The sequence below is a fragment of the Cynoglossus semilaevis genome, chromosome 15 (genome assembly GCF_000523025.1).
Source record: "Cynoglossus semilaevis isolate Cse_v1.0 chromosome 15, Cse_v1.0, whole genome shotgun sequence".
NCBI lineage: Eukaryota > Metazoa > Chordata > Actinopteri > Pleuronectiformes > Cynoglossidae > Cynoglossus > Cynoglossus semilaevis.
This window is the reverse complement of record NC_024321.1, coordinates 7,587,463-7,608,586: the sequence shown is the minus strand read 5'-3', so window position 1 is coordinate 7,608,586 and position 21,124 is coordinate 7,587,463. Positions and strand designations below refer to the sequence as shown.

General features: G+C 40.7%; 2 protein-coding genes across 3 annotated transcripts in view; one reads left to right on the top strand and one right to left on the bottom strand.

Moving 5' to 3' along the window:
* The window catches only part of mrpl11 (mitochondrial ribosomal protein L11), a 48,273-nt gene that overhangs the window by 6,083 nt on the left and 21,066 nt on the right, over window positions 1-21,124 (top strand). The window contains exons 2-3 of one of the 2 annotated variants that reach the window (XM_008326719.3): window positions 251-310; window positions 10,501-10,679. In XM_008326719.3, coding sequence (XP_008324941.1) covers window positions 10,557-10,679 — 123 coding nt within the window. In that variant the 5' untranslated portion in view covers window positions 251-310; window positions 10,501-10,556. The remainder of the gene's footprint in view (window positions 1-250; window positions 311-10,500; window positions 10,680-21,124) is intronic. The other variant, XM_008326718.3, reaches the window with a different exon arrangement.
* Window positions 11,396-21,124, bottom strand: part of tmem265 (transmembrane protein 265) — a 13,497-nt gene continuing 3,768 nt past the window's right edge. Inside the window, exon 2 of the mRNA XM_008326716.3 lies at window positions 11,396-19,658. Coding sequence (XP_008324938.1) covers window positions 18,592-19,656 — 1,065 coding nt within the window. The 5' untranslated portion in view covers window positions 19,657-19,658 and the 3' untranslated portion in view covers window positions 11,396-18,591. The remainder of the gene's footprint in view (window positions 19,659-21,124) is intronic.

Sequence of the window (21,124 nt, the reverse complement as noted above, 5' to 3'; positions counted from 1 at the left end):
GGTCCGGCTCTTTTTGTTTAGGAACCACCTGTTTCTAATGGTCCTCTTAAACACAGAGAATCAGGCCAGTGTCAGTACACAATAGTTTTACTGCCCACTTCATTTAAATTTAGGGACCTCGCTTTGTTGCTTCTCATTAAAGTCAGGGTGAGTTTAGGTTAAATGCTTGTTTACGCTGCTGCTGCAGCAAAAGAACAAAGCGACCTGGTTTAATTTGTGTTTTTGTTGTTTTTATCTATATACTTTATAGAAGCGCAGTGCGGTCCTTTGTCCTGTTCACTCTTCATAAAGACTTCATTCCTGACAAACTGTAAGTCATTTAAAACCCATTTTGAACGTTGAATGCAAATATAATTGACTGAGGTGTCTGGTACCACTGCTTGTGTATTTCTGCTGTATTTGTATGATACAACAACGCAGGTAATTTCATATCCAGATAATGTATAGTCCCTTGTCATTTTGCTTATCATAACCTGACTCTACACGACCATTAGCACATCATTGTGTCAGAGTTGTCCTCCTGTGCTCCTTCTACCACTGCCATCTGTGTCGCAGTCTTTTCTCATTTTAAATTATCCTGCCATGTGGAAGAGGAGTAAGAACTGCCCAGACGACAAAATAAAGACAACATAATAAAAAATAAATTGCCAATTTTCACCTATGTCATTATCTATCTTGACTTGAAATCCGGGCTGTATTTTTTGTATTTGCTGTATGGAAATTCCATTTTTGACAGATGTTGGATGTAGGAACTGTTCTTTTCTCTACCCCAGAAATGACAGGTTTATTTCCTGAATCTAATTTGTCCTGTTCAGCAGATTGTTGAGTCACCATAAAATAAAATTTACTTTAGGAAAATTGGTAAATGCAAATCCTGGTTGGTGAAATGCAGTGTGATAAATCTGAGGTTTAGTAATTTTCCTGAATGTTTTTTCACTAAAATGAAAAAGTAAACAGTTTTCAGTGTTTTCACTGACAAAGCTATTTCTACTTTAATTAATTTAGAAAATTATGCCTCCTGCAACACACTCCAAAAAAAAAACAAAAAACATTGGCACAGAAATAACGGTAACAATCTGGGAGGTACAATTGGCAGCATATCTGGTAAAAAGGTTTGGTTTTAAGTTTGGGTGTAAAAGGAGCATCTGACAAAGGATCAGTCTGTTGTTACATACAGTATCTAAGTCAAATGCTCTCTGAAAATGACTGTGCGCAGGATTATTGACGTTTCCTGGTTAAATGAATTGGTAACCACAGGAAGGAAAAATTCAACTGTTGTTTCTTGAACTCGCAGCTTAACTCAAATCTCAGGGAGATGTAGTGTGCAGGTTCACATTTGGGTCAAACAAGGTCGTGCCGCTTCTCCTAATTCATCCGTGCGGGATCTTTTAGGACTCTCCTCGACACGAGTTCTTAGTTTTATTTGACTGGCCTTTAGCACTTGGCATTCAGCAATCAATAGCTCCAGGGCCAGAGTTTGATGTGATGAATACTAATGTAGTGGAACAGCATTGGCGTATGACTTGGTCACAATATCTTTATGTCTGGTGTAATCTCTTCATCTTATCCAAAGTGTGTCCCATGTGGCTCATTCAGGGATCACAGCCCAGTATGTTTCTCCCTTTGGTCACTGCATTAGTCTCATTGATTACAGCTCATCTCTAGTTTCTAATTCATAACATGGTGCCATCTAAACAAACACTTCATCCTAGGTCTTCCTGCTTGAAGTGAAGGTCCCTGGTGTAGTTTAATGTTCCAAGAACAAAGAGATTTTTGTTATGCATTCAAGGACAGCAGTCATTTATTACCACTCTAATAGCTTTGAAACCTTCCTGCAAGGACAAGCAGAAATACCGTATTATTTTCATATTACAGGACGAACATCTTCTTTATTTCTACCAATATGCAGGAACTTGAGCTTGTCTCCTGGGATTTTGATCTCGTTATAAATCTTAAATGTGTTTGGCGGCAGAATGGAGCAGCGGTGATGGAAACCATCCTAACTGTGGCGCCACTGAATTGCAACACTAATTTATGGTGCTTTAATCTCGTTTTTGTGTCTAATTGCAATTGTGAAGACACCTGCTAACATTAGACGCACTGCCAAACTACGAATTACACTAAACCAATTACCACAGCTGATTTAAGTGGAAAGATAACGACAAATTTCATCCAGTATAGTGTCAAAAAAAAATTCATGCCTTGACCCTCCGTTTCTGTCTAGAAAATAAGGAGATGGCTTTTAACTGTTCAAAGCATATTATTGAGATAAAGTGATGACACTGGAATAAAAATATATCACAGGATAAACCCTGAAGATTAATAATAATAATAATAATAATTGAGTCCCTTATTTGTCCTACAATAGGGAAATTTACAGTGAGAGTCTTTGCAGCCGACACAGGCTGCCCCGGGAGGGGCCATTAGGGACAGGTGGTTCCTCTGGGAATTGAACGCAGGACTTGCTGCCCCTTGCTTGTAGGCAGGCAAAAAAATAAAAATGACCCCTGGATTATTAAGCATATGTATTTATACACACATTTATATCAAAATTAATACTTTATAGGTGGTAACTGAGCGATAGCTGGGATGAAAAATATGATATCCAATAATTGAATTGCCCTTCTTATACTTTTTCCCTAGAATCCCCGATCCCTAATCTTGAGAGCTTTACTAAAATCCTGAGCTTGTGTGCATTTTGATCCTGCCTGTGTGTCGTTGTATTGTTAAATAGATCCTGGAGAGCCTAGCTGCTACTGCCGAGGTCTGGAAAGCACCGCGCGTGTGCCAAAACAAACAGATGGGTGCCTCTCCACTGCACCGAGTTAGCAGGCAAGCTAATAGAAAGTGGCACCAAAAAAGAAAAGTCAACGTTGCAGACAAACACAGTGCCACAGCTCTGTCCTCAGTCTGTCCGGGTAAATATCTGTGATGAAAATCAATAAATCCTCCCACTAACAAGCTGCCACACTCTGGAACAGCTTTGGACGTTAAGCCAAGAACAAATGAACTTGTAATAAACAAAAATACATGTCAGGTGTTGGGATATTAATCAACGTGTAACAGAAAATGGTGCCAACATGGATGTGTTGGATTCAAATCCTTGTTAGGCCTCCAATTATATCATCCCAGGTGGTCTGATCATACGAGCGCCAAGTGCATCTATTGACACTGGGCTTGATCATTCGTTTCTGTTGTAGTTCCACCATCAGCCTATCATTCCAACCTCCCATTTAATCTGTAAAACACACACACACACACACACACACACCAAATGGCACACCATCTTTGCAACACTGCATACCAATAATTTCACTTTTCTTCTTGCATGATGTGATTCCTTTTTTTTTAATCGGGCACAGTTGTTGCATCGTTAGTTGCTGATTCTTTCAAGGAGATCAAGGTTCCTGCACATTTTTATTTTTTGTGGAAGATGAGAAAAGAAAAAAAAACAGCAGTCAAAGTATTTTTTTGTTGGGCTCTGACATCATTTTTGATTTGTAGTCATTACCAGAGCACATTGGAAAATGATCAGCTCATCAGTGCTGATTCTGTGCATCACAGCACCACATGCAGCTCCAACATCGTTATATGAAGGAAATTATTATTACCTTATTAGGCTCTGGTGGGATGCGATAATTAGAGACCAATGGTGGGCTCTTGAGAAGTTATTATATCTACTCATCACTCTCACTGCCCACAACGCTCCCGAATAAGATGCAAAATTTGTGATTGATATATATACAGTATAATTGAAAAAGTAAATACATTTTTGGTACTTTCAAGGTTGACACAATAAATTTAAATAAAATTCCTGCGTTGGTATTCATTATTACACATTTAAAAGTTGACTTTGTTTACCATATACATCTACAGGTGGTCATAAAACCTGCCTGTGAAGTCTTGTTGACCAATCAGAATACAGATAAGACATTACTTTCCACTCCCAGCGTGGACCAACATCATGATGTTGTGCAGACCAGACATGTCTGTGCCCTGTAAGACATAACAAGCCAAACTTCAGTTTTCAGTAATCTTTCCACTGGCAGTTTTCCAAAATATGCATTTTCAGAGCTCTAAACCACAGAGAGCAATTATTGTTGTTTATCTCAACATTTACTTGACAATATATTTACCCAGAAGGTAGTTGTCGTGATGTTGCAGGAATCTGTAACTCAAATCAAAACTTTGCTTGTGATGATCATTTAAGACGTATATTAGGTCTAAGGGAAATTCTCTGACTTTGTGTGCAGTTAAAGGCCTGTCGGAGCTGTATGTAAATGACATGAATTTGAACCTTTTAATAGAGATGTACAGGCCTGTGGAATGGGCTTTGTCATAGAGGATGGAAGTAAAGATTTTTGCCTTTCCATCAAAAGGCACAGTGTTTTTATTAAAGTGCTTGTCAGGTCCAGATGTCTTTTTTTTTTTTCTGAAGGGAAGTCTACTTATAAATTACTCTTGACAGCTCTGCCTGCTATAGAAAGCACTACATAAATGTGTATGTGTGAATGGGTGAATGTCATTTGTAATGTTAAGTGCTCTGAGTGGTCGTTAAGACCAGAAAAGGGCTTCACTCTGTAAATGCGTTCCATTTAGCATACCATCCAAAGAGTCTTTAATATGCTTCAATTTGCCTGGATAAAGGTTGACTAAGCAACTTTTTAAACAACTGCTTTTCTCTTCCTTTATGCCTTTATGACTGTATGGAAAATCATGCCTTATGAAACAATATAAATAAAAGTGGTTTCAACTTGTCAATGCACAGTGTATATATGCATAGTTTTGGATGTGAGCCTTATTTCCCAGCTGGGCTCTTACCAAAATTCAGTCCCTTGTGCAAAATCAAAAGTCAGATGATCGGTGAACACATTAGTATTCCTTGTCTGGGAACTATAAACGTCTGAACTAAGTTCTGTTAGCGGCCCATAAGATGGATGTATGGATGTGTTTGACCTGCACTTGGCTATAAATGATAAGTCAGGGGATCGCACACCTTATTATGATTCATCCTGTGGGTGTAATGACTGCTGTGTATGTTCCAAGTCTTACATATTACAATTCATCTTATAAAGCACAAGTCAGCAGTATGAGCTGTAATGCAGTGAGCTTGACTTTCAGGGCTGGAGAACAAAAGGGAACGCAGACACTGAGGAGAAACAAACCACCAACCTGAAGCTGCTTTCTCTAAGTCGAAGCTTTAACTGAAGCACACAGTGTTTACAGTCCGACTGCAGCTCAGATTTATTTGCATAATGGATTAATCTGACAGTCAATGTTTCTCCATTTAGCATTTTTAAAATGAAAAAAAAAAAAATCTTAGATTGATAAAAATTTCCCTAAATTTAATTCTCCCTCCAGCTCCACGGTGGTCTGGTGACAGGAGATTGACACAAGCATTATCTCTGTGAGTTCTTCTTCTGTCATCCAGTCACTACTAACACTACAGAACACAAACATGGACTCACTCACTAAATGAAACACCACCTTTGCAATGTTACATGCCGTTGATTCCACATTTTCTTCTGCTTAAAGTGATAAATGTAAATAATTTACTCTTTTATCAGGACTTTTTTTTGCCTCCTCAGTTGCTGATGCATTTCAGTACAGCATGTGCCTACACCTATTCTTCGTCCTTCGTCTCCCACCTCCTTCCACTGACACATGAAACCGACGCCAGAGAAGCAGCAGAAACAAATGACAACAGTTAAGCATTTTTAGGTTGGGCTGTGAAGTAAATTACCCCAGTGGGTAATTTGCATAGAGCTATTGGCACAGTTTAGACAGGTCTTCCAGCCAGGCAGCCTCTGTTTAACACCAACTGTGTACAGAGCTACCCCTGGGCAACACACCTGACACCCTAACCCATCGTTTCCAAGATGCAGTTTTATGCACAGCTAAATAGAACGTTGGTAAAAGAAGATCATTAACTTAAGACGCGTTAGTTCAGTTGCATCTGAGGTTTAGTCCAGACAAAACACAGGTCTTCAACAAATTTAATCTTCTAAACATTTTCCTTCCTTGCATTGCTGTAAGGCTTTTCCGCTAAAGCATTGGGCTGAAGTAGGTGAGCAGCTCATCTCTCTTGCACAGGCACAGAGGCATTAATGCTTCAACACAACAGTTGAACTTTGATCCTGAGGTATGTTAACCTGTGAAGATAGAAACAATATTTAAAACTCAAGTCTACTTTTGCTAGGTAAAGATGGCTTTGAGGTAAATCTGCGTGCAGAATGCCCTCTGCTGGAGCACGTGGAAACCTCAGATAATCTTGGGCATACTTGAACCTCTGTTTTCAGTGTCTAATAATACTTGGGCTGCAGATTAAAAAGATAAAGCAGGAGAGAACCCAAACAAATTAACATTGAAGGAGTCATATATTACTGGACCGGTGTTTGCTGTTCTGAACATTCAAAATGGAAAACATTTAGTGGGATTTGTTGTATATAAATGCACTAATACCCTTAGTGTTCTGTTTATTTATATTTTATTTTCACTGTATGATTGCCCAATTTCCTGTAGCACCATTGAATTTCTGTTGTTAAAAATACAGGATGTGATGTTCTTCACCTGCTTAGCTTTTATTTAGCAGAGAGATGACAGTGTGAGGGCAGATAACTTATAAAAAGGTTTTTTAATCTGCCCTAGTTAGGGACTGCTGGTACAAAGCCTGGTTTTGTGTGTAATAGAAGATTTTTTATTTATTTATTTATTTTTATTGTGCTGCAATAAAAATTGTATGAAAGAGATTAAAAAGGGAGACCTGCGTTTCACTTGGCTCTGAAGAAATCTTTTATAGACTGTTTATTCCAACCTTGACTTGTGATAACTGGATTGGAAGCCTCGCTGATGTTGCTGGCTACTGTTGGGCTCTTTAATGAAGACTTAAGAGAATCTAATAGACGGAACAACAAACAGCAGTAGGTCACACCACAGTAATTAAGCCCACGTCTTTTTTAATACAAAACTGATTAATTTGTTTAATCAAAGCCTTATCCTTGAAGAGAAGTCAGTTGTAATTATTGTGATGCCCCACAGCGGAGCTGCTTTTCCTGTTCGTGCTTCTCGTGTGAAAACACTTAGACTTTTCTTATCTTGAGCCACGAGGATGGATGGGTGATAAAAATGATGGGATTTTACACTGGAAGCCTAATCTCCTATGTAGATCTCACAATTTATGTAGACCTGTAAATAACAATTATGGAGCTCAGTTTTATATTTGTACTCTGTTTGGGGCAGTGATGGCTTGGTGGTTAAGGAAGCGGACTTGGGTCCAGAGGGTTTCAAGTTTGAGTCCACCAGCTGCCACTGTTGCCACTGAGGTGCTCTGAGCATGGCACCGTCCACACACACTGCTCCCCAGGTGCTTAAGCTGCCCACTGTTCACTTTGGTGATGGGTAAAATGCAGAGGACACATTTTGTTGTGTGCAGTGTCACAATGACAAGTAGTTCACTTTCCTTCCACTTTCCTTTATTGACGAGTTCTGCACAGCCACCAGAGGTGTTTGATGCAAATACTTGGGTTCAGACACAGACCAAACATAAGTAATGGATGTAGCTGTTCTGTTAGGAGTCACACCCAGGTTCCTTTAATGCATTGATTGATGTCTGTCTAATATTTTATTAGTAAATTTTTTTATTGGAGATTCATGGTCTTAACTACTCATTTTGCCATTTAGTAGACTGTCAGTTTGATCATGTTTTATCCTCCATTTTCCTATAAATATGATTTTACTCAACAATATCAAATAAGGAGTGCGCCACCTGGCCTAAATTCATATTATGACTAAATTAAACATTTAAACAATCATTTCTTTAGTAAAGCCTGTGGCTGAAGAGCTACAGTCATGGCCAAGAATTCATGCTATTGTCAGTGGTTCTACGTACATTCTTGCAGGTCTTGTGACTTGAAGTCCACATAACACATTGTATTGGTCTTTTCACCAATGCTTCTACATGCACTACTTACTCAGAGCCATTTTCTAAGCAAATTGCTTTGCAGTTCTTCTGCAAGTCAATAGCATTAACATCAAGCACTGTGATGGTTGAACTAAAAAACAAAATAAAACAAAAAACACCCTAATTTGGTTTAAAAGCAACCAACAACACTCAAACAACTAACTGACATCAAAACGTATTCTATTATGGATCCAGTGAAAAGCATCAGATTTGTGGAATTTACTCAGTAAAAACAACAGTTTCTATGATGGCTATTGATTATTATACAAATTGATCACCAGACTAATTCTTAAATTTGGTCTGTGGTTTTGTTTGCAGTAGAAATAAGCTATTGAAATTTTTCTCAAGGCAGCTTTGGAAATTCCGTCTTTAGATTTTAGCACTGGACTACAATGATTTAAAATGACACACAAATCTGTGCACGTAATAACCCTAGAATAATTGAAATGACATGATATATATTAAACTTGAAGTGCTGGAAATGAAAACGACGCTGTTTGCTGTCAGCGGCAATTTGTGGAACATTTCCTGTGTCTTTGTCTGTTATAACCCACCTGACCCCTCTTCATTAGGTGGTAATTTAAACGCTGTCTTTGCAGTGCGTCATTTATCAAGCATGTTTCAACAGAGTGCTTTTACACCATAACTCCTCGTGGCCTTGACAAATTGTTCTTTCTGTGTACTTCTCGTTATCAACAAAGCTGTTGCCAGTAATTGCCGTAGGAATGTAATATTCTGCTTAAAGAGCAGCTCCAAATTGTCTCTGTTCCTTCCAAATTACTGCGGCTTTGATTTGATTATTCACAGTAAAATATTAACTCGTGTGCCAACTGGAGGGGGGCTCAACTCTGCAGCCTCGAACTGCGTTTTTATCCACCGCACGCTAAACGTTGCCTTATTCTTTGAATCTCATGTTAATTCAGTCACATGAAACCTTGTGTCGTTGCAGTGCTGATGTGTTATGTAGGTCAATTCTTTCTCAGTGTTCGCTGCGTGGCCTTGTGATGAGCGATTTCATTTTGCCAGCGAGGTGTGATTTTATTATTCATACTCTAACTGAGATTGGAGTTGTGGTGCATCAAAGCATGACTCTGTCATTTCCTCACTCCCAGAGCTGTTATTCTCTTTGCTTCAAATTGGAATTAAACCCAGCTTTGATGCTGGCCCTAATTGTTTTTTTTCCTCTCGCAGACAAAATTCTAGCTAAACCCTCTCTGTCTGAATGTACACACCCATTCTCTCTCACACACACACACATTCCTAAAAATCTGTACTTTTATTTAATATTCTGCATCTTTCCCAACAGGGATTTTAGAGTATTTCTGTCAGTGTTTGATAACAGAAGTGGATTTTCTCACTTTAGATTCAACACACACTGAGCTGCATTTTCTTCTTCGTTTTGTGTCCTTTCCGATCTGATCAGCACATTTTTTCCAGTATTGAATAGTTAAACACAAAGTAGTTGTGTATAAAAGTCACATTGAACGACATGCTGAGGGGATTCCAACTAAATTTTGCAGTATGCTTATTACCTTAATGCCCTTACAACTATTCCCCACTGGTGGCTGCACTGTAACAGATACTGGATCAACGGCTGCTCAGATCTAATCACAACTTTCCTTGGGAGCAGTTTCTCTCCGTTTGTTGCTCTAAAGCAGCATGGGGTCCCATATATCTTTTTTGGTACTGTCTCTTCTGTTGATCTAATTGGATACCCTCTGTTGCCTACAATGAATCATTGCTGGACGTCTTCTCTCCCCCTCAAGTACTTATTTTTATTGAATGCAGGGTTCCCCTGAATCACGAGCCTCAACCTTAAAACTTGTATTTGTCCCTTGGCTCCAGTCATTGATCTTTTTTTTCTTTAGAGCTGTGTCAGTATCACTTTTATTCCAGCAGAGGATTATAGGCTTGCTTTATGTGTTCTGCCTCCCAAGAGAAGGCCAGGAGTTCAGGCCATTCTCTGCACTCCACTAATTGACTCCTGATTTGGTAAATGCATTTTAAGGTGGAATGAAAAAGGCTAGACCCTCTTTGTATTCCCATATGCGACCAACACTTCCTCCACTCCTGTGTGTATCAGTATTGTTACTTATCCTTCTTCTGCCCTTGACTCTTGACTCGCACTGATGTAGAGGAAGTTGTGTCGCAGCAGAGGGATTTTAACAGTGACACATCAGAGGCAGACGTGAGGTGACAGGAGTGTTTTTGGAATGCCTCCAATAACGCAATAACTTCTGTCTCAAAGTGTGAGAAGTTAAAATCCTGCCACTTCTCTGGCAATTCAATGTGATGATCGTCTCACTCAACTGCAAAACCATGTTGAAAATCCCTCCAGGAGAAGTGGCTCTAACAAAGCAAATTAAAGGCAAAGATTGTTTTTAATTACTTGCCCACTGCAGAATTGAAAGACCCAGGTTTTGCTTGTGGCCAACAGTATCGACTTAAGTGTATGATCTTTTAATGAGTATGTGTGTAAATGACTTGCTTCGACTGTGTATGCCTGAAAGGCTAATTAGTTTGTTTTTTGTGTTTTGCAGCGAAGGGATTCTCTGTTAAATCCGAGGCAGATTTAAAGTCTCCCAGACAGAACAGGATGTCAAAGATCTCCAAAGCAGCCAAGGCTGTGAAGAAATTGGACACAGGCGGTATAATCCGGACTATAGTGAGGTCAGGACAAGCAACACCTGGACCTCCACTGGGCCCCATTCTGGGACAGGTAAAATTACTTACAATTTCACTTTATTTTCAATTTGTGCGTGCCAAGTAATCACAGGTAAAAACTTAATGAAAAGAACGGGGTTTCATTTCATCAGCTGACCTGCGTACAGCTTTCATTAACCGTGAGACAACCTGAGCCTTCCTGATTTTCAATTTGCCAATCACACAGCTCCCTCTCCCCCCTCAGTCACCCCTGTGTACAGCTGCAGCATCACCTCCATCTCTTCCTATGGCTCTCCTTATATTCCCATTCTTATTCCAGTCGCACACCTCCATTGTGAGGGTGGGTGACACTCAGCCTCAGCCTGAACCTAATTTCTCACAGTTTCAAGAGACACTAACACCTCCCTCCACAGCAGCTGTCCACGCACATTCCTCACACTTTACAAGCCAGTTGATGAAATGGGATTCGACTTGTGAAGGGTTTTGTCTTAAAGTCTTGTAAAAGTATCTGTGCTTTCGATTGCTCCAGAGAGACAGCTGAGGTTGTCTTGTTTTTTATCGCTCAGGGATGCAGCACTTCAACTTCTTTATCATCTTTGCCACTTTCCAAGCAGAGAAATTTATGTATTGGCTCATGCACATATAAAAGTCGTCAGCAGCGACGAGTCTCCATGCATTCAGCACCAACATTTATGAGTTTGAGTGAGTGGCATTGGACCAAAGCCATATTTTTTCCCAGTATAAAATTCATTTTTTTGTTTTTAAGTAGTCTGTTGTAAGGAAGGCAAGAATTTGACTTTTTTCAACCAGGCAGATTGATACTAGTTTGAAAGCCCTGGTCTGTGAGCACGTTGGAACAACATTAATTTTTTTTAAATTGAAACTTGAACAAAAGTTTTTGGAAGCGATTGCCCACATAAAAATACCCCATGGCAGACATGTTCTTGTCTACAATTTATCTGGGCAGGAGACCTTAAGGCTCTGTTGTTGTGTATTGATGAATTTCAACAGCTAGAAGATAGAAAAAAACACTATGACAAAACTTAAAATACACTTTTTTGAAACACAAATCTATTCTAACCTAGATAAATCTTAAAATTGCCTTCTGTGACAACTTTTCTGCTGTGTGCTGAACGTGCCTCTCACCCAACACTTTTTTGACTTGCATTACTGTCACATACCAGGTCTACTGTTATGAAATGTGTGCCCAAAAAATGTCCTCGCCACTTGCCACGGATTGGGAAAAAAAGCAAATGCAGGAACATGGCATTGTATCTGCAGGTGAACTTACAGTACCATCATACACATGCAAAAGGTGTTAAATAATTAATGTTAATAATTCATTCTAGAAACATCTTTTACACTATAAAGTCCCAATCTGCTGCTGATTTGACATCCATTTGTCTATTAAAATATGATTGTCCTTTACAAGATTGGATGAATAAAACCTGTGGTTCTCTCTGTACATACAAATGACCCAGTTGGCGACTTTAATGGACAGTGCTCAACAGCCTCGGTTGCTGTTGCACGCTTGGAAAGCAAATCAGTTCTCGCAGTTAATTTATCTTTGTGACTTGACTAAACACGCGCAGATAGAGGACGGTAGAAGAGTGAACCCAAACTGGCAGGGAACAAAGCTGCACATGAGTAATAATATCAGGGAATAACAAATGCCAGAAACCCTAACTGAGACAGAGTTCAGTGCCGTTAGTGTTTGGTCACTATGTACATGACATGACATGTAAAAGGAATGGAACCTTCGTTGGTAAATAACACCATGCCTGGTGTTGCTGACATTATTTCAGCTGTGCTTCTTCACTGTATTTTTTTTAGTGTGGGTCTGATCACATGGCTCTGATGTTGAGTGAACCCAGAGAAATTCTATCAGAACTAATGATAATATCCTGTGGGAGCTTCTTACTCCCAGATCTGCTGAAGAAGCTGGTCATAGTCCTGGACACTCTGTGGCTGTTTGTTACATTTTTAGTCATATTTTTGTCTCCTATCACTGAAATCAGATCAAATTCTCCCACACCTACCTTAACGAGGGTGTGTCATGGTGATTAATCCATGAAGATTAATTCTCTGTGCTGGACTAAATTCTTGTCAACTCGGGTATGAAGAATCAGTGTTGACTTGTCACTGATCTCCACCCTCCAGTGTGAACTCTGAACATGTTTTTTGAGTTGGACTGGTCATTTAGTAATATTTGTTTAATGCTGGCCTCCTGTGCTCTTTGTTAATGAGTCGGCTTTACCAATATGCTAGATGAAAATGTGTCACATATAAAGGGAAATTACACCCACACATTTTCTACCCAACAATAAAGTGAGGGCTTCATTCTTTATCCTCATGCCTTTGCAGCATTTGTTTTATCCCTGCTCGGAAACAGAGCAGCCAGCTGGGCCACTGCTGCCAAGCACACAGGCTGTAAAAACCCAGTTGTACCATCTCGGCAATGTTTACCAGTTAGATGTATAATTGATGTTTAGATTTTTACTGATAACGTTTAAGTCAGAGCCTAAATCTCCTGTCCCTCAGCTGCACTGGAAATGTCTGAACTCTGGCTGAAAGACATTTGTTATGACTCAGACTGTCACTCAACTCTCCACTGGAAAGATCATTGAGTTTCTTATTCAGTCTTGAACAAAGCACAGCAGTCCTTTAGGAAATATCAGTGGCGCATGTGAATTTGCAATGCAAATTTGTACAAAACACAATGTTGTTTTAAAAAATTGCAAACACACCTCTTTGAAATGTTGGCACACTCTGTAGTCGCAATTAAAACTGTAGTTTAAAAACTGTACTCTAGTTTGACAATGTTCCTACACCTTTCCTAATCAGACAAAAGTGTTGGCCCGACCAGAGGAAGTTAAGAGAGAGCTCAATTCATTGCTGATTCACATTAACATGTATTTTAAACTCGGGTTTTAGTCATTTGAAACATCAGGATACCAATTGTTGCAGTTTTCTAAAATGTTGCCCTTTTGTGGTGCGTATCTTTATGACTGACCTAATAAAGTGTTAAGGCATTTAATTCGATCTTAAAAAAACGGACTAAATTGTAATTTGGTCTTTGTCCAATTTTAGTCAATAGAACAGTTTTAAGTTTAGTTTTAATCGTCAGAGACTACAGGTTGTAGGTCAGGTCTACAAATAGAAAGAAAAGACTGATATCATTTCACACAGTCAGTTTTGTTTCTCTACTAAAAGGAAAACTTGACTTTCTTCAGTATGTTGAAGAATTTCTTTTCTTTAGCAAATAATCTGTCACCACCAGACCAGCAAGACTGCTTCTACAAAGGCTTTTAGTTGGAAACTGATCAAAAGAATTGGAACCTTTTAATTGCAGCAAGTGTGTTAAGTGGTGATGTCACAAGGCCACTTCACAGTACGTGTGTTCAGCCAAAAAAAGTCTGGAGTTAAATGGATTTGATGTTCTCACTTGGACACTCACACTTTCCTAAATCAGACCATTCATGCTTCTGTCCTTGGCCACAGTTTTTCTTGCACTTCTTTGTGTCTTGTTCTTCACATTTTATGTTCTTTAGTGTATTTTTATTACTCTCTATTTAGGTGCAGTAAAAAGACAAATGTGGGATATTTCTAAATAACAACCGTCAACCCACTTAAACACAGGGGGCAGCAGTGTAGAGATCAGACGCTCCTGCGGTCCATCTCTGTCCCCTGCAGTGTGTCAGATTGTTGATATGCATGAAGCCAAACTTCTAACTGCAGCTAATAGGGTGTCATAAGAGTGTGACTGACTGAGTCGGTGGATGAAGTACTAGGTGTTCAGGAAAGTATGTCAACTTCCCACTTCATATTATACACTCTAAGGCGCCATTTCCTATTTTGTGCTTTTTCTTTTGTAATTCTTCTTCTAGTCCACAGTTCAAGGCCAGTCGTGCGTCTTGTTAATAGACATTTATGTCTGATTTAAGTCCACTTCATAGACAGTATTAGGATATGCATCTGTCCTGGTTGTGGCATTGAATATAGTAAGAGTCTTAAATTCTTCTGCATGATTTTTTTTCTTACAGAATAGACTTTGAAGTTGTCTTCAAAAGCTGCTCCTTTGTTAGTCTGTGCTATGATGAATGATTCAGTCGTCTTTCTGCTAACTGTGGCTCCGGCTGCCAGAGAAGGTGGGTGTGAGATGGGCACGCTGTCACTGTAGTCACATCGGGGTAACGAGTCGAGATGGTTTCTAACCAAATGCTCAACCAAGCAAAACAAAGCCATATGTTTGTCTAAAGGCCTGCGGACTGTTTGGAATGCCAGTGTAGTCGGGTCAGCGTGTTATGTCTGTTTGTCTCTCGCCGCTCTCCACCGGCCATCAAACACACACTGTAGCAAACAGTAAATAAATGACGTTCAGCAAACGCTCTGCTTCAGGCAGTGGCCCAGCCCTTTAATCTTAGCCAACCTCTCTTCCTCTTCTTTTTTCCCTTCTCTCTGACTAACCAACCCTGACAGACAAAGTGCAGAGGCCCCCATTCAGCTGCAGGGCAAATTTAAACAAATGAGAGGTATAAAAAAGAATGAGAAACAAAAAAGAATAAAAAGGGAGAAGTTGGGTACAGAAGATTCAACCGTGATTTGCACAGTTCAATGAAGGGAAAGAATGGAGACCAGTGAACTGAGGAGAAAGAGAAGAAAGGAAATAGGGAAAGGGCTCATGCATTTTCCAAAGACGAAACGGAGTGCATGAGCCTCAAAGAAAGGAAACCACTGAGCATTGTATCTAGAGCTTAACAGGTGTAACAAATTCACAAGATGGTCATTACCAAGGCAGCAGTCACTGCTTTTAGCATAATAGAAATATGAGATGTTGCCCCACAGAGACTGTGCACAGAATATGTGTTTGTTTGAAATGTAGAGCAGGCAACGCTGGAAGACATGAAAGAAAGTCTACTGTCTACTCCACATACAGAGAAATTTTCTATGGAAACTTTAAATGAATTTGTTTTGGGACCTAAGTGGGTACATTAGTCTTCATAAATTCTGAAAATACAGTCTGTAAATCAAGCATAAAGCAGTGAGAATAAGTGCATGCATTTTGACAAATGGCCTCAGTTTCAATTAATGGGACCATTAAATCTCAGTGGTGAGGCCGATGGGTGCTCTCCCAGCCACTGTGAGCGGAAAGCGCCGCCTCTCCAAAAACATCTCTGCTGTATACTACTGGACATGTACATGAAAACCTTCACTGTCTTTCAGCTTTGAAAGAAAAAAACAACAGAACTGCACACACGAGTGGGGCTAAGAGAGGATGTGTGCCGTGTGTCTAGGGCTGAGCAGCTTTAATAGTGATGAAAAATGGCCTCTCATCAAAGTTCCACTCTGGATAGCAGGAGTGCTCACCTCTCTGTTTTGAGTATGTGCTGAGCATCCATTCACTGCTTCATGTTAAGTGCAAGAAAAGCATTAAACGTGTGACTTTTTGTGGAGGCAGATTCACTTTAGCATGTGGCAGTGGTTTACCATTAAAGCCTCTTGGCCCTGAATAATTTCCTCCGACTCCTCCCGTGTTTTCCCCCTACGTGGTGGCGACAGGCTGCCAATAACGCTGCTACATAATAGCCAATGAACTGTCAACATTCGGCGAGTATGAAACACTTTATTAGTTGCACTCTGTCCTGGAGGTGTTGCTGACAACAGCTGTGGAATAACTTCACAGTATACACATGGCATATGTCCAAGTTCCGCATGCTGCACACAATGTGTACGCCTCTCTGACACCCCAGAGGCTCGTAGCTCCACGAAGAAACAAGGCACTTGACTGAACTAAACATCCACTACACCTGCTGCTCCATCCCACAATGCACAAATTGTAACATATTGGTGGGTACAAGGCTCCTTCTTTGAAGATAAAAATGTGAGAATGTATATCGGGCTCTACAGTCCAGAACTGTCCAGAACAATTTTTAATGATGCAGATGAAAAATGACTGCAGAATATGGATTTAACAAAACAATTTGCCATCACATGTAAAGGGAACATTTACACTGATAGTCTTTGGTCAGTGTTATAAAGCCCACTCCTAATTGAGAGTTGTGGGTTATGCAGATTCTTTGTTTGTGTCCAAATCTTTCAGATGGTTTGAGTTTGAGTTGCAGTCACTCAGTATGAGTCTCTGAACTGGTAACCAAAACGGACAAGCAAATTAAACCGAAGCTCAAATTCTGCATTCAAATGAAAACATTAGAAGACCAAAAACAAAGATTTTAGGCCCATGAATCTGCGGCTATTCACGTCAGTGACTGATTACTCTGATTAACACTCTCAGCCAAACAAAATGAACTAATAAGTGAAGTCAACTGCTTCAAATACTTTGGTCTGTAATGAGAACCATTGCACTTCTGTTACACATCCTTGGTGCTGAAACCTTAAAATGGGTCAAAGGATAAATCCGGCAGGTTGTGAAATTGTGAAAAAAAAAGACAGGGACTTAAGTGTGATTCTTTCGTGCCCTTTTCTTTTTACTGTTACAGTAAAAAAGTTATAGATAACCTTACATCCAATGGCCTCTTTAGATGAATTAAAATATTAAAAAAAAAAAAAAAAATCTGAGAAGAGGACATAACTCAGGGTCACATGAGGAGAATGATTTAAAGGGTCACCAAAGAGGTTTAGAGCCACTGAGTTGTACTTTGAAATATTGAAGCAGAGTGTAGAGTGGGTTTTACGGCTGGATGGCTTTTAAATCATGCCTCTGTAGGACTGAAGGAAAAAATTAATCATCTCTCCTTCTGTATCATTTTTTCCTTCGTGAAAGTACCCTGTAAAGTGTCAGAGAAAATGTACATTAAAAGGTCACAGTTGGTTCTGTCAGCCTGTCAGAATCATGGCAGAGACTGTTGTAGTTTTTTCACTTAACGCATGGAAAAACAACAAACACAAGGGAACCAACAACAACTGTCTCTCACTCCATATATGGTTTATGACGCTCGTTTCAACATGTAATGTAATGTTGAAGATAAATTCTAGTTGATTTCAATGTCCAACTTGTCCAACAGACCCATATTGTCAGGTACTGTCATCAGGGATAAGTAAAAGGACAATAATCCAACAAAATTTGCTCTGCTGGAGGTAAGTGCAGCTCAGTAGTTGAATAGATCTGAAGGAGTCAAGTTGTAAGAGTGAGTGTTTTTTTTCTTCTTAATGTGCTGAAAAGTTCATTACAAGTCATTATAAACACAAGACAATTTGCTTGTTTTGGTCCAGTGATCATATGGAGGAGGCCGTTCAAACACACCTTTTACCAAATGTGGACTAAACAGAAGCATGTTAATGCTTGTTTGATACTTTTTTCATAATTAGCTAGTTAGACATACACGTAGTGTCCTGTCATAGTTGTTTTATGTTGCATTGCACTCATATTTCTTGTGTGTTTAGAGATATTGCATGGTCTAATGGATGGGCTGCATTTGCACCCAGCAGAAGAGTCACGGCTCTAATAGATCATCTCCCCACTTACTTACGTACAGTTCATAACTCTGCCTGCAAGACCTAATGTTGTAAATGATCTGATTTTCTTTTAAATAATAACTGTTCATCTCAAACAACCTGAATTCAAATGTGAGGATGGTGTGTAAAAAAACATTACAGCAGATAGTGGCAGTTGAGTTGTTGTGCCCAGGTTGAACAATAACAAACACTTCTAGACTTTCACAGACATTTCTGCAATATACTGTACACTCCTACATGTGTGTTCACAGTGTTCAAGTTAAAAACATCCACACTCACAATTCACAACAATGCATCAAAGTTTCTTGTTAGCACAACAAGGTGCACACAGAGCTGAGCTAACCAGTGCATTTCCACTGCTCAGCATTATGCCCGTCACCACAGAACTGAAATTAAATATGAGTTATCTGCTCGCATGTGATATTGGGATTCTGAGTGTGGGTGTGCACAACTGTGTTTGTGCATGTGTGCGTATTCAGACAGTTTGAGAGTCTCTAGAGTTCATGGGAAATAAAAGAGGGTCCTAAGGGCGTCTCTGCAGCCTCCAAGCTGATGTGGGAGAGAGCACTGCCCTGAGAGCTAGTCAGTGTGTGAAAATGAGAGGGAGGAGCTTTGCCCTGAGCCTGGCCCTCCCCCTGCTCCAGGCTCTGGGTTGGCAGGGCTGCGTCTCCTGGTTCTGCTCCAGGCACAGTCCCAGCTCCTCCAGCATCACGCTCCTGCTTGTGTTTCTCCCAGGCTGAGCTCAGCTTCACAGCCAGAGCCAGAAGGTTCTTCCCCAGAAACACTGTAGACACACGAGGATCCCGGTACCACAGCATGCCTGTGCCCCTTAAAGCCAGAGTGAAGATGTTAATTGTAAACAAGCTCAGCCAAGGGTACAACGCCTCCTTACGTGGCCCCCTCTGTCCTGGCAGACTGGTGGCTCCAAGCTCTGTAAGGGCCACACATGGGAGCAGCAGTAGAAGTGTGTAGCAGTAGAAAAAAACCAGACCCTCCACCCAGATGGGCAGCTTCTGCTCAGCAACACCTGCTGCCCCTGCTGGGGTTCCACCCTGGACTTCCCAGAGCCCTGCCTGCAGGTCCAGTACATCCAGCAGGTCCACAACTACCCACAGTAGCCGGCCCCTCACTTCCTGCTTACGGCGCTGCGGTGTCATGTGGTCAGCACCAGTCAGGATCAGGAACAACGAGGGCAGGCAGATGGACAGCAACAGTGTCAAGGTTTTTCTGGCCAGAGGGTCGGGTGGCCGACGTTCCTGTCTGTAGTTGTGGCAGACAAAGAAGAGCTTCAGCTGCAGCAGCGACAGGAAGAGGAACCAGAGAGCGTTGGCGAAACCGCGTCTTGGCGACCGCACCTCTGACACCACACCAGCAGACACGAAGCGAAGTGCGAGCAGGAAGCCTGCATCACCTAACAGCACCGCTGCACACTGCCAGACACTAGGTCCTGGAGGACCGTGCGTTCCCAGCATGCTCTGCTCCAGAAGGTAGAGGTCGACCACTGCCATCGTGCTCACTGTTACCAGGGTTGAGACACACACCTGGGGCGTGGGCACCATGCCTGAAAGACACACAACACAGATGCACTGTGGGAAATCTGTTACATTAGCAGGATTCTAACACTGTCTACTTTACGTCTTTCATTCTGCTGCCTGGCCTTCAGGAAACAGACATGTACGGGGTGAGAACATGGCGTGTTGTCCTTTTCATGACTGTTGCAATCAAATCTGTAAACAGCTGTGTGCTGGTTTTGTTGAATCACTGGCTGTTGAGAAATCTCACTGTCCTTGGCCACAGCTATACCCTTGATGCTTCATCTGAAAAGCCTTTCAAAGTGTATTATTTTTATTTATTTATTTTTACTCAGCTCAATGAATTGAATAGCATCCAATAAATGCTCTTATATTACTCCCCTTTGATTCCAAGGCTTTCCCAAGTTTCCCGCTGTCATTTTTTCCGGCTCATTGTTGTCTGACGTTTTTTGTGCTGGAGTTATTCATTATTAATTAATTGCATTCAGGCACAGCTAGGTGCCCCGTCAAAGGTTTTTTTTGCCTCTATAGTCTGCAGTGTTTATTCTTATGCTGTGCTGCAGCCTTTAATCATCACAAATACCCCCTGTTATACCAAATGAATATTGATAACTTGCTATTTGCTCAGAAGTGCTTTTGCCTTGTGTCTTTGTGGACATTCAGTTTGTCCCTTTGAGCGCATTCAAGCAATGCTAATTTCACTCCGTCAGTGAGGGAGTTTTTTTTTAATTGTACCTCAGCCATAGATATATAATTTTAGTTATTGGTCTTAACGTGAAAAATGATCATTGACTTTTACAGTACAATCGAAGCAACATCAGTTTGTTGCGGAGCACAGACCCTCTGGACGGTCTGTTTATCTCCTCAGCCACACTCAGGGGTGTCAAGCCCTCAACTGGATCGATGGCATTATAATATAAAATCATTACCACCTCAGACGTGTTGTAATGGCAACAGTTGAGCATGATCGAGCGAGAGATTGTGAGTATGATTGGGGCCTCTGAGAAAAAGTCTGCCAGTGAAAAATGTGTATTGATGTTCTGCTGCTGAAAGACACATCTCTTTCCTCACTGTAGGACTAAACGGAGCCCTGCCATCTCCCCACTGCTGTATAAAACACTGAAGGGGCTGAGGAACTGTGGTGGACAGACTGGGGGTTTGGGGATGTAGCTGTGCAGAGACGGAGGAGGAGCACGAGAAGGCAAATGAAAGATTAATGGGCCTTTTGCTGTCTACATGCCTAATAAAGTATTACTGTATGATGGTAATAGTTCATAAATAAGCTCAGGGCAAGTGTGAGGGTGAAAGAGATAAAGAGAAACTGAAATGCAGATAAAAGGGACTTCCACTCACTTATAGAAACACATGCTTTCCCTGAGCTGGCAGCGCCTTGAGGAATCACATTTCATACATCACTGCAGGCACTGAAATATCCTGGACATTAGATATTGTTCTGAAGCAAATGGATCAAAGAGTTGAAGAAAGGAATGGTGGT